The sequence below is a fragment of the Falco punctatus genome (genome assembly GCF_963210335.1).
Source record: "Falco punctatus genome assembly, chromosome: 3".
Taxonomy (NCBI): domain Eukaryota; kingdom Metazoa; phylum Chordata; class Aves; order Falconiformes; family Falconidae; genus Falco; species Falco punctatus.
In genome coordinates, this window is record NC_137582.1 from 110475597 (window position 1) to 110489946 (window position 14350).

The window sequence follows — 14350 nt, forward strand, 5'->3', positions numbered from 1 at the left end:
TAAGAAACAGCAGTGCGTGAAGAGGTAGTATATTTGCTCACGTGTGTGTACACCATGCCTGCCCTGAAGCAAATGCCTGCTGGGCAGGATGCAACACCAAGCAGGTGAGCACAGGTTCTGGTTTGGCTGTTGAGCTCCTCTCCGGTTTGGTTCTCGAGGAGATTCCCTGTCCCAGGACCTGTAGCAGAAGCTGTTGTATCAGTCTGTACGCCTCTTGTCCTTACTGGTGGTCCAGAATAAAAGCAAAAAGACAGCACGCAGTTACTGAGACAGCAGGTAGCAGATCTGTAATGGTGTCTCTCCTTTTGGCTGCCTTGTCCTTGCTTGTGCTCGTGCAGCCCCCTCGCTTGTCGACCTCATCTTGCTCTGAGCCACCTCCTCCCCCTCTCCGCCCCAAGCTTATTTCCCGGCCGCTGGAGGTTTTAATATTCAAGCCGTACCTTCCACATGAGCTGTGCTGAAGAGTTGACGTGTCGGAGTTTATTGATATCACATCGGGCTGCGTAGGGCTGTCAGCTGCACATTCAGCCCTTAGCGACCCCCTAAGGTGCGGGCTCTGGCAGCTCTAAAGGAATCTGCACAAAAACGCCTTTTTGTTTTGTCCAAGGTGAGACAATGCGAACAGGGCCCTGCACCAGATGACAGGGCTGATAAAGGACCAAGCGGCGCAGGGATATCTTTCTTTCTTTTCACTCCTTCATTCAATCCTTCTTTCTGTCACTTGCATTCTCTCCTCCCTATACTTTTCTTTCTTCTCTTTCTTCTCCCGGCTCGGCTAGCAGCAAACAGCAGAGACAAGCACAGGGGTTCAATTGCAGGCGAATGTCACAGTCCAGCTTCTCAACACATTTTCAGCGGCAGCCAGAGTTGCTGTTGGCCAGCTTGACAAGGGGCACGCTCTGCTTGTGGGTCCTTTCTCCTGGAGCTCTTTACAGTCACGTACTTTGGTGTTTTCTCCGTGGGCTGAAATTAATGTAAAGCTGTGACTGTTTGTGTGTGTTGGGAGAAAAGTAGGCAGGGGAGGGGCATAAATACAGGGAGAAAGATGGAGAAGCCAGCAGAAGTGCAGCAGAGAGAGCAGGAAAGCAAGTGGAAGTAGCAGTGAAGCGAGAGAGGATGTGTGCATATATATACACATATGTATGTGTATATATTGTGTGTGTATCTGTGTAAATAAAAAAGCATAAGGACACAGGAAAGTGAAGGAAGCTGAAGAGGGGAAAAAGAATCGGATGTTCTCCAAGGACAACTGCGTTAACGACTTTTGCTGCGTCCCTCTGTTTTCACAGACCCGGTGGAGGACAAAGTGAAGGAAGTGAAGTGGTTGCTCGTGCCCACTCTCGCACACCTCTTGGCTTCAGGCAGTCGGTCTGACATTCAGATAAATGAAGCAGGGCTTGCAAACAGCAGGAGGAATGTGTTTCTCATGTGTGGTTAAGTGGTCTCTGGTGCCTCATTCTCACGGGCTGGTTTTTCAGGATTGGGAAAGGTTTATGAGGTTAAATTTGTTTATCTTTCCTGAAAGAGTCTTATATTGAAAGGTCTTTAACTTGATGTATCCAGCCAGGGAGGCCCAGGGCTGGAACAGCAGAGGAACTACAGGACAAGATTAAGGGCCATTGGCAGAGCTATATAGGGGTTTAGGATGAAAATAAAAGAAGGTGTTGCAAATTGGGATGGAGGAGCAAGGACAGAGCTGTGCAGGGACACCAGGGTAAGAATAGCCAGGCAGCTATCGGCCGAGATTGAGATGTGCTGGCAGAGCGTGTGGGGCCCAGAGCTGGAACAGAAGGGGTGGCAGTACTTCAAGTACACGAGCTATGCTGGGACAAAGCCAGGGGGAGCAGAGGTTGTCACAGATGAGAAACTGTGAAACCTGGATTTGTGCACCTCACTAGGATGCTAGACATCTGAGATGGCATGTCTGTGCATACGTGATGTGCTGATGAACACATCGTACCAAGTGGAATCCAGCCCAGATCTGGGGAAAGGTAACTTTTGCTTAGGTATCACCAGCATCTGAGACATAGCTATGGTGCTTCTGCTCAGTCAGCTTTGGGAAAATTATGAAGTAAAAAGTACTGGAATAGATGAAGTATGGGGGATTGGGTCTGGGATAGAAGCACACAGGTTTCCCAAGGTGAGAACTGAGGTATAAGGGCAAAACTGCCCAGAGGTGCCTGTTGTACGGGGTCAGTTCAGAGTCTCTCCCCTGTGGATCTGAGTGTTGTTTTCCTAAAGCTGTTTGAATAGTACAGTGTCTGTTCTGTTACGGTACTTGTATCTCCTGGCAACCTTGGACGGTGGTCGTAACGCTTGTGGGGAGCAGTTAGACACTGTATTGTGCTCAGAATGAGGAGGCAAACTGGTGTAATAGGCTCCTAGAGGTTCGCCCCCTTACTACAGCGGCTGCGACGTTATGTACACTTGCTGTTGGGGGAAAACGGGCAGGGCTGGAGCACAAAGAGTAGGATTACAGCAAGCTGGGCATCACTGGGCTTTCCTTGCATTTCCTTGGCCCCCAGCTGGAACTGCAGCCTGGTCAAGGCATGGCATGAACTTAGCGAGTGAGAGTCAGGGGCTCAAGCCGAGCACCGGCAGGAGAGGCTGCTGGCTGAGTTGGGGCCATGCCATATTGCTGCCCCAGGCAAGTGCTGAGTACCTCTGCCAGGAAAAGTGCTGCAACAAAACACAGAGTGCCAAGCTAAACATTTAATTTTACCCTTTGGTCAGTCACCTATTGTTTTTTTGACCACAGGTATCGTATACCCACTAGTCCTTCTTGCAATACAATGCTTCATATGGTGCAGGCCAGGTAATCTGTTGACCTGCTGCTTTAACTTGGAAATCAAGGCAGTTACCAAAGGATCAGATCTCCCATCCTTAGTACTAGCAGGCTTCCAGCATCCTGGGTACCTCTTCTGGGTTCTGGTCTGCAGCTCAGACCCTGGCGTGGGTCCATCAGCTTCCCTGTATCTATGAGAAATTGCTTCAAGGGAACTGGAGAGATGATGCTGAAAAAGGAAGAAAGCAAAAAAGGGAAAACTCCAGAGAAAGTGAACAGACTTTTCTTCTCCCTGCCTCTTTATTCCCCCTGTATCCCAGCTGGTCTCCCTTTGCTTCTCAGTTTTGGGAGCACTATTGATGCCTCTCTACATCTAACTACATCATTTCAATTCAAGTAGAGGAGCCAGCAAGCCCCTGCGGTCCCTCTCGTACAGCCCTCCGCTGGATCCTGCGCCTGCCACAAGCACGCGGCTATGAATATTGAAGTGAAAAAGGGGCCTTTTATGGACTTCACAGATGTGCTGGGGAGTTGGGGCAGGCCTCATTACCTCGGGGTTCTTTAAAAGGCCAAACAAAAGCCAGAAGAAAGAGTGTTAGGGGTGGAGGGGGCAGGGAGACGAGAATTAGAAAAAAGTTGAAAGAAAAGAAAAGACGACTGGAGTTGATGGATATTCCATCTGTTTATGTTCAGGCCAGTGCTGGGAATTAACAAAGGCTGTTGGAGACATACTCTCTTTTGCCCTCCCTCCCTCCCTATCTTCCTTCAAATGTTCTGGATGATTTGGTTTTGTTCACTACTCGCAAGGAATAGAATATGTTGTGTTTTTTGTGACCATGTGTCTTTGCGTGGGGGCACTGCAGCTGGTACCTATGCTGCCAGACCCTGATTTGCGTTAGGATTTGCTGGGGTCCTGATGTCTCTTACTACTTTCACATGCAGAGTAGATGGAGCCTCCGGGGCCAGATCCCTCCACCAAGATAAATAAGTACAGCTTCTTGGCTTTTACCAGAACAGCACTGGTGTACGTCAGCAAAGGAGTTTGCTTGGTCTGTATGCATGGCTTGGATTATTGAAAGAGCATCTGGTTAGGGATGCAGTTCCTTCTTCTTTGTGGGCTTGGAAAAGCCTTCATCGAGTTTAGCTTCCAGCTTGAAGGCAAAGGTACATTCCAACCTGAACAGAGTTACTTGGAATGGCTGCCATTGATACAGAGAGGAATGCAGAGAGAGCTGTTGGGTATATCTTCACTCAGTGCAAAGCCTCGTATTGGCAAGAGGCTTTTGGTGATGGATGACTGTTCCAAGGAAAACAGGGTCTCTAGCTTTTTCTTTCTAAAATGTGCTCCACTTGTTATACCTGTGAACCTGGCTAGAACTGAGCCCAGAAAGCTAAGGCGCTTGTTCAAGGAGATGCAGGGATTTTTATAGTGGAAAATTGAGGTGAATTTTGGACCTCTGTGCATCCCAAACTAGCATTTTAACTAAAGAGAAATTAATAATTTTTTTTGTTTAGAGGCATATATGTATTTCACGGCCAAGTGCCAGCTGAGATACCCCTGTATAAGAGCTTTCTTAAAATCCCCAAACCAATCCATGAGTTAAGAGGCAAATTCTGACAGAGCTTGGGGGGAAATAAGTTTTGGGTGAGTGCTCATGGAAGTAGGACAGGCAGAACCAGGTAAAACTTAACACATTACATCACCTTTGACTTTTGAAGCCCAGCATGTGGATGCGGGGCTCCTCCTGGGTGAATCTTTGGAATTCAGACATGGAGAAATCACTGGATCCTTTGTTCCAAGCCAGGACAGGTTGTGTGGTTCTCACCGTGGTCATCCTGCTGGCTGTGTCCCGTCACTCACATGCAGAGGGGTGCGCATACTTGGATACCTTTTGTGTACACTCCCTTTTCATCCATTAAACCTCCAGCTTTCCTTTCTGCCTCCTTCCTACAGCTTCTCCTTCCACATATGATCTTGCTCATTCAGTAGAGAATTTGACGTGATGAGGGAATTATCCAGCTGTGAAACACCTCTCTTTTTGACTCCCTCCCTCCTTTCCTGTATTCACCCCAGATAGACAAGACACACACTGTCTCTGCCTCCCTGTTCAAAAGCATCAGCTCCACTGTGAGTATTATTTCCAGGTTGTAAAGCCCATAATGGACATTAGCTGAGTCTGTGGTTTGGTTACAGCTGGCCAGTTCAGTGCCTGAATTAAAAAACAAACCAACAAAAAAAACCACCCAACCCCCCAAAAAAGGAAAATACCCAAACCTTTATCTTCTAAGGCCCCCACACTAATGCTTTGCTGAACGCTGCAGTCCCCAGCTGAGCTGTAAATGACTTTTTGATTTTCCTAGGCCTGCTACCCAGTCTGTTTGGTATTCAAGGGCACCCTACCAACAGGCACTATCATTCTGCTTGGGCCGAATTACTTGATTAAAACGCATATCAACTATTATGTGATTCGTTTTCTGCTGCTGCTCCACACCACAGCCCTCTAAACTATGTTAAACTGTAATACAGCTGCGCAGGCTTGAGCAAATGCTGGAGAATGGGGAGTTTACAGGTTGGAAAGGGGAGGGAGGGGGAAACCCAAGCTTTATTGTATGTGCTGTGTCGATTACTGGATTTTTGTGTCTGGGAATGTGCTTGGACAAGGGAAAGGGGGGCAAGGGATGAATTTGCAACACCTGTCTCCCTTTGCAGTCCCACCTGCTGTTGAATAGGTTTGGAGGTGAGCAGGGGTTATTCTGTGCACACATGTGCACCTCTCTCTCATTGTGAACTCAGGACTTCATCATTTTCCAAGAAGAGAGAGAGAAAAGGGTGTTCTGGTTTTCATATTGGAAAGAAAAATCAAGGCAATCCAATTCTGTGCCTGTGACACTGCCACTGTGTCACCCTTCTCTCAGGCTTTTCATAGTCTTGTTTGCATTTTGATGGGTTTTGTTTGCTTTCTCCAGAGGGAAAGGCAGATGCTAAGAAGTCAGGGAGAGCTTCAGCTCTTGCTTCTAAAGCCGTTGACTGCAGGTCCAGCACAAAAGACATACTCTGTGAATAAACGCCTGCGTCTCGGTGGTCCTTGTTCATACCACATTTTTTGGGACAGTGGGAAGTGTGAGGTGTGCGGTCCCACCCTTCCTGCTCCACAGGGGTACTACAGCCAAAGTCCATGGCAGGGTTCTCAGCTATAATATATCATTATTTCAGGCCCTCATGACTAGGTAACCTCAACTGCGAGATATTTTCGCCTGTGAGAGGAGTACCTCCTCACTGTCTCATGGCAATGTGACTCTCTTTATTAAGGGAACGTCAGGCAGCAGCCTGTTCTTTTCAAGGCCGTGGAGAGACTCTTTAATTGTCTTCTGGCATAAAATAACCTGAAGTAATGTTATGTACCTGAAGTTCAGGTACACGCAGGACTGGAAAAATGTGCTTGCATATGTTTATGCAGGGGTGGCTGTTGGGGCCACCAAGCATGACAGCTTTGGTGTTGGAGAGCATTGTGAAGAAGGGGGTGGTGTGAGGCTGTAACGTGGGGGTGGTCAGATATTGCTGGTACCTTCAAAGTAAGATAGATTTTCTTACTTCTGTCATGCCATTAAATCCAAGTTCCCCTGTGGCTGCATTAGCTTCTCAGTCAGTCACCTCCAGATCTGGTTTTCTGGAGCATCGCCGTTGCTCCAGCAGCATATGGGTGAGTTTGCTAAAGCCAGTTGGAGCACAAAAGGTGCAGTTACAGCTAAGCCATTCACAAAACCATTCCCTTCCCCCATTCTTCAACTCTCCCCTCCAATGCACATTTAATTTTTAGGATGGTGCAGCTGGAAGCAAGAGAGAAAGAGAGAGAGGAAATGTGATGAGAAATACTGAAGGAGAGAATGTGCAGCTCCCCTTTACCCTCTAACAAAATCCGATCCCCACTTTAATGAATGCGTTTTCATGTCTGGTCCTGTCTGCCAATCCTTCCAGACGGCACCAAGGTGCTTCAAGACAAGGCAGCAGGTCCTTGTAGAGCATCAAGGGCTCAGTTTGAGCCTGGAGGGTCTTGTTGTGGCCGATTCCGCCTAATCCTGTTGATTAATTTAACTCCAGGGCTAAGAGGCACCCAGAAGCAGTGAATGGAGGTGGAGAGGAGAAAGGCAGAGGGGGTGGAAGGGAAACAGAAGAGTGAAGGGAATGGGGAGAGGGAGGACACATCCAGTCCATAATTATGGAGGGTTTTTCTTGTTCCTTTGCTTGAGCTCTAGTCTACTTCTGTTTCTTTCAAAGCCCTCCAAAGAGCTCTGCCCAGCTCCTGCTAATTGTACCCCAACCTGAATCAGCAGCATTATTCAGGAATGTAGTTTGTGGGCCATAATTTACATGTTTCCTCATGCTAGAATGGGTCCCAGGACAAGCCTGGGCTTATATTTGTCACCTTTCCAATGCCAGCCTGCACACACACCTGCACACGTGCTCTGGCTGCACTCATTTCCACAGGGAGAAAGAACCGTTTTGGTTTATTCAGTTTTTCCCAGCTCATCCTCCCTGAAGACGTGGGATGACATTACTCCGTGCAAACCTTCAGCAAGTCCCTTCACGTGGCTGTCTCTCCCCTCTTGCATGAGCCATGTTGTGTCTCTGTTCAAGAAGTTGCCGGTACATTTGAATAGCTCCCCCTGAGCAGAGGGAAGAGTTTATGAATTTTCACACAGGCAACCTTGCTTTTGTTCCCATAGTGAAGCCTATGAGTATTTCTTAGAGTATTGCAAAGCAAAGAGATTTGAGCAGTTGGAGTTTTTTCTTTCTGAGCTACAGAGCAGTTACACTAAATAATAAAGCTAGAATTGCTCTTAAAAAAAATAAATATATATGTAATGAGATCAGTGTGTGTGTCCTGTAATACACATGCTTTTCTGTCAGTTTTTTCCTTTTTTCTGACTTGTCCTGCCATGAGATTTCCCCCCTGTTCACCTCTCCATTCTGTTCTTTTCTGTCAGTCTTTAGCCAGTATGCTACCCTAGGGGACCTGCATATTGGACAGCTAGCTGTTTCCCATCCTTCATCACAACTAACGATTGGTAAGCCACACAAGAAGCTGCTGCTAGATATTTCTCCACCTTCATATTTACAGGGTGTTCATTGCCATACGTGCTGAGTAAGTGTAAAATGCTACCGGCACATGCTAATGATTACTTCTGTGGCAATAGCCCTGTTGTGCTGGAGGTTGCAAACGGGGATTCACCCCCTGCTCATGCTGCTGGCACTGCTGCCCATCCTTTTTTCATAAGGCATGTGCCACAGAAAATGAAGTGTTCACGTTTTGGATGAATCCCCCTGGATTTGCCTAGCGAGGGAGTCCCCTTGAGTTACTTCTGCAGCTTCATAAAACTTCTAATTGCACGGAGACTTTGTGAAAGTTATGGCAATGGTTTGTCCAGCAGATTTCAGCTGTTAGGAATGAAAAAGACCTGTTAGATCCTGGAGTTGCATCTTAGGCAGGTAAGGGAGACTGCCCCCTGATAATAGATGTGTTAGATAATAGGCTCGTACTGCAGCCTGTCTCAGCTGAAAGACTTTCTATATTGTTTAATGAATCTGTGTCTGACAGCAGCAGCTGCATCGTACTAAGACCAGCTGGTTCCAGACATACCCTGGGAATTTTCTTGCTCTCTCGGTTTCATCTTTGTAGTTGGGTTGTTGGAGCCTCGGACTTGGCACAAGGAGCTGTGGCTTCTTTTCCCAGCTTTGCTCCTGACTCACAGGGCAACCGTAGGTGGGTGACTTCCGCCATCCCTGCCACGGTTGTAAAAAGGAGATAATGCCAGTCAGGAGCTGTTTGGAGACTTGCAGATAGGAATGTTTATATTGCAAGTTTTGCCTCTCTACCTTTTTAACCCTGTAGCCAGCATGATGGCCAGTGCAGTTGCTGGTGCTGCTGTGAGTAGGACAGATTGCTGCTCATGACAATCAGTTATTGTCTCCCAAAACTTTGTGGCCAAATCAGGGATCCTTAATTAGGAGCATAAATATATTGAAGAAAGTTTGGCTGTTTTCCCTTCCAGACTTTTGCAGCAAAAAAATGAGCAAAGTGAAGTGTGGGAGATGAAACATGTTACACATCCTTTTCTAGACTCCTCTTTTTCTTTTTTCCCTTCCCTTGGGGAGATACTGGATGCTGTGTAAGCAGCTGAACCAACCAAGCAGGTGAGCGGTACGTAGATGGTTATGGCACTGCTATCAAGTGGGCAGGAGAAGTGAGATCTTAGTTGTTTTGACATTACTGTCACCATAGTACTTGCCAACCAGTTTGGGGCTTTGTTACACCAGTGTGAAACATACCATCAATGACAATTCCTGTGCTAAAGAGCTCACAAGCTGAAAGTTGTTAGTAAGCATGCATAGTAACTATATGGAAATTTGTATTAACTGTAAAGAAATATACCCACCTCCAGAATTAAATGGCATTTAACTTAGTGTATTTTTCCTTCCCCTTTCTCACACTGGCCCTCTCACATCCTGGACCCAAACACACCTCTGTCCTTACTATTTTTCATACCAAATATTTCCAGAAAAGATACTAACTAATTAAACCAATAATAGTGACTTAAGTGATTAACTTAAAAAAATGTACTGTGTGCTGTAGGTTTCCAGATGTGCTTTTGCATGGCATGGTACTCCCAAGGTCCAGATGTGCTTCTACCTGCCCTGAATCATCTGGGAGCCAGATGTGGAGGGCTGTTATTTTCAAGTGCAGATGTTCCTTTTACACCACTGAAGACTCTAGACCTTCCCTGAAAATGGACATAACCAAAAAGCTAATTTAGTAATAGATTTCTACTACGTACAGTGAAACTGTCTTTAAAATGTGGGACAGATGCTGTTCCTCTGAAGTCAACAGTGAATTTCTCAGTGATGTCAGTGAGAAACAAAAGGTTCTTGGCCTAAAAAGTTGAGCATGTGTAAAGACCCTATGTATTGCTAAGCCAGAGCTAGAATAAGGGAACACCTCTCAAGGTGATGTGTTTGCCCCCAAAACAAGCCATCCACTCCTCTGCAGCAGAGTTTCTCTGACTCTGGTGCAACTGTAGTTAGCTGAGTTCTGACACCGCATCCTCCCTATGAAGCCCCAAGACATAAAAGCATTTTTGTATTGTAGCAAGCTGAATGCGATGGCGTTTTGTGATGATCTCAGTATAAACAAGTGAGCTCAGATGGGATATTTGCCTCGTACTCCTCAAACTGCAGCCACTCTCGAGCAGCTGTTGGGGAAGTCACAGCTGCCGTTCCCAGCTCTGAAAAGAAAAAGGCAGATTTTTGGATGATGATAGTATAGAAGCTGAACAAAAAGAGAGGACTGAAAAACATTATTAGTAACTTTAGGGGACTTTATCATCGAGATGAGCATATGTAAGTCCTGCTTTAATTCTAAATTAGCAAAGGTTTACCACCCCAAAGAAGAAATACTTCACTGTGAGCACAGTGTTCAGGGAGATTCTGGCTCTCAGTCTGCCTGTGCAGTCACTCTGAAAGATAGCGGTCAAGCTTGGTAGGGGAAAAAAAATAAGTGTGCATTTAATGAGTCTCCTATTTTCATGAGAGAGAAGGAAAATGTGACAGAGGCCAGATCTGTCACCTAGGTGAAAGGTTTCATATATCATACTCTTCCTTCTCTGCTGCCATGAACCAGTGGCACATTTTTCACTGTCCCAAAGGCAGACATAAAGTTTTGGCCTGGCTGAGATCCTCCATACATCAACATCTGACCGCAGGGAACCTATAACCTGCATATCGCACATCTTTGAAACCCAAGCCTTGCTCCCTGAGAGGCCTCTGGCAAACACCAGAGTCGCAGCTAACACTGTTCTTGCTGCGTCCCCTCTCAAATCTGCTGAGTCTGACTGTAAGCTTGGTGAATATCAATGAAGTGCCTTATCCTTTATCTCCAGACAAAAAAAAAAAACAAAAGAGCAAAACTGGACTTACTTATTCCAGCTGTCCTCATTTGGGTTTGATAAGGGCCTCAGAAGGCAATAGATGTGGTGCTGGGCTTAAGGCAGGGTGAAGGGAAAGGCAGAGGTCCAGGGCAAGTGAAGGTGGAAGAAGCGACTGATCAATTAGACATTGGTAAAGGATTGTCATAGTGTCTTAGTGCTGTAGGAGCCTGGCCCTGTGCAAAACTGCTGCTGAAGTTTGGGAAGTTAGGAGGAACTTAACTGTATCCTCTGGGCAGCCCAACTTACAGGTGAAGCGGGGCTGGAAAGGTTTTTCCAAGCTGTACGAATTCCTAATATTTCTTTTTTTCCTTCTAAGTTGGTTTTAAAAAGTTGAAATCTTAAACGTTAATACTTGACAGAACACAAGAGGATTAGGCTGCACAAGCCAACACATTGTGTATTGACATTTTAATGTGCTCATTTCAGTTTCCACATTTTTTAGTGTAAACTCTGAAACAGTAATTTAAAATAAAAAATAGAAATCTCTTGAAATAACTGAAGGCAACAAGTGAAGTTCTGTCTCAGTAACAGTTTGAATAAGGGACTTTGAGCCATTCCTTTCCGGCAAACAATTTTGATTTTCATAGGTTGTCTTTTTTACAACGTGGGGAAAAAATAATAATAGGAAACTACAGAAACATCATAAAACTGGTAGATGTATCGTACACAGAGTGTTTGTTTTCACGGACACCATCATGGTAGAACTGAGATTACTTTGCTGGGCTGCTTAACTCTTCCAACAGCCTTTCTCTGTATAGCTTTTAACCATGCAAGCCTCATCTCCCATTTCTTTCCCACCCCAGGTAACAGGCTGGACGAAGGCTCTGATGTTGAATCTGAACCAGACCTGCCTTTGAAGCGCAAGCAACGCCGCAGTCGAACCACTTTCACTGCTGAGCAGCTGGAGGAGCTGGAGAAAGCCTTTGAGAGAACCCACTACCCAGATATCTACACACGAGAGGAGCTAGCTCAGAGAACCAAGCTTACCGAGGCCCGAGTGCAGGTAAGGACTAGAGCCAGTGCATGGCAAGTCAGCCTGGTGGCACAGCTTCTTGTTTACCTTGGGGAAGGAGATGGTAGTGCTGGGGCTGAGGGTGTTGAAAAGCAGTAGTGTGGACACACTCCTTTTCTCTAGAGCTGCATCCGCAAGGATCGGAGACTGAAATGCAGTTCTGCAGGTTCCCATGGATTTGCAGATATGCCATCTGGATTTGGCCTGTTGCAGAGGTACCACCTGGAGGGTTTCCATCCAGGTTGGGACCAGGAGCCAAATGTTCCCTAACTTGGCAAGGCATTTAGCTCTGTTTTCTGTTGGAGGAAATTCCTCCATTTGCCTAGGAGGAAGCAGTGTGTGTGTATGTTTGTATTTGGTGTTTTAGGAGAAATCACACCATTGACCAACCTTGCCCAAGGGAGCAGATCATATTTTGCAAAGTTTGCAAGTTCTGTGTGTGAATTTTCATAAAACTTTTTTTTCCTCGATCTCCAGAGAGCACAAAAAGGGCGGGGGGAGGGAAGAAGAGGGGAGGAGCAGGAAGGGAGGGTTTGGAGCCAGGGGACTCTGACATCTACACGATTAATAGCCCTTGTGGGAACTCCACACAGAGACCCTTATGTCTTCCAGATAAAGGCTGGGTCAGCAGTGTGTGCAAACACGCAGAGGGATAAGGAGTGTGAACAGATCGGGGGGTATAATAGAGTCCCTTGGGGAAAGGGAAGGAAAGGGGGAGGGATTGGGGATTGTGCTGCGTTAAAGAAGTGAAATGGAGACCCCAGCAGTCCGTCCTCCGTGTGGCCAGCGCGATTAAGTTTCAGGCTAAGCATGGGGTCTCTGTGCACGCAGCCGAGAGTTGAATTGCAGGCACTGAGAGAGGAGGGAAAGAGTACTCCAGGCTTATGACAGGGAAACAGTCAATTAACCAGCTCCTCTGAAACAAAACAGGCTTTTTTTTTGTTCTGTGGTTCTCAGGATAATGAGCTTGATGTGCTTGCTCAGAAGCCAAAACCGCCAAAAGTTTTGCTGTTTTCCCCCAGCTGTCTGGGAATGGATATTCCCCCACACACCTGGGACGTTCGTTAAGGACTTTTCTTTTTAGCCTTCTTTCCCAAAGAAGTATTAAGCCGGTCACAGCACTGCAGCAGATGCCCCCTCACCTCCCTCCAGCTTTCTCTTCAGAGGTACTGGATTTTCCTGAATCCATCATCCCTCACAATTTGGCTACGGAGACTGCAGAAAGGAAGTCTAGCAAACTTTAAACTGATTCTAGTTTTGACCTTAGCCTAAAGACCATGCCAGAGCATTCAGCAGTAATATTGTATTAATTTGCTGGCTGTGTAGATTCATAGGTAGATGGAGCCTGGCAAAGTGGCTAATTAAGGTGACTAAGTTACAAAAAGTTGGAACGAGTGAATTCCCGCATTTTTGTTTTGCATATTCTGTTTCTAATTGCTCTTATTTGTGTAGATGGACATAAGATGTTAAGGGAGGAATAAAAATTCTGTGGGAAACAGACTGAAAAAGAAAAAAAGGAGTTTTAAGGGAGAACAGAGTTTAGGCAACACCTTTTCATGGGGTGAGAGAAAACCTGCATTGCATGAGCTGTGATGAGGGCATGCTGGGGAGGAAGGGAAAAGCCCTGTAGTGCCAGGGAGTGCAAAAACCAGAGGCAGGTTCTCCCTTTTCCAAAGCATTCTGACCTCACTGTGACAAGGCTGGGAGAAAGGATGGAGGTAAAAGCAGAGAAAGGGAAAGCTAAATAAATAAATAAAAAGAACTTTTCCCTCGTCTCAAGCTGTGATCTCTGAATCCCCCTACTTGCTCCCAGGCAGCTTGCATGGAGGTTCCTGCCAGGGCTCTAGTAGCAGCTGTTCTCCGAGGCACATTCCTGATGGCTTTCTCATTCCGACATCCTGGCAGAGTCAGCTTCTTCCCACCACTTTTAAGCCTGCCGCCCCTTGTAAAATTTTCTGGATATCAGAGCAGATCTTTTACTGGCTCTCAGGATCTACAAACATTAGTCAATCAAGTTCTTGTGGAAAAAAAGAAAAGCGCCACACACACACACACACACATCCACACATGCACCCATCCAGCAGGGAATCTTCTACCACCTTTTAGTCTTACTCCTGTTTCAACAGAGTTGTTAAGGCCAGGAGACGTGCTTTGGATTGAAGGTGGCTGTAATAACAATAAGGACAGCTGAGATTAGGGATTCTGGGTGTTAAGGTCCATGCCAACAAATACCTGTTTATCTTGTCCCCAAAAGCTTATCATGTTAACATGTAAAATGGGAGGCAGACATATGAAAAGTACTTTGTGACCCATAGTCACAAAAGAGATTTGAGAGCCACCTTCACTGCTCCTCGATGTCTGGTCATTGCTTCATCTGTCTTCTGGATCTCGGTGCCCCTTGTCTGCTGTGCAGCTGTAGCTGAATAATCCCCAGATCGCACCCAAGTCTCTGAATCACGGCTTGGGTGTTGCTATCAGGCTTTCTTACTGTATCACATACACAACATTCCTGCACTAGAATCCCATTTTGACAATCACTGTACAAGCACTGAACAAAAATAAATGGGCCT

General features: G+C 46.2%; 1 protein-coding gene across 1 annotated transcript in view; it reads left to right on the forward strand.

The window, feature by feature from the left end:
• PAX7 (paired box 7) overlaps positions 1 to 14350 on the forward strand; it is a 125034-nt gene that overhangs the window by 52495 nt on the left and 58189 nt on the right. The window contains exon 6 of the mRNA XM_080379489.1: positions 11572 to 11771. Coding sequence (XP_080235615.1) covers positions 11572 to 11771 — 200 coding nt within the window. The remainder of the gene's footprint in view (positions 1 to 11571; positions 11772 to 14350) is intronic.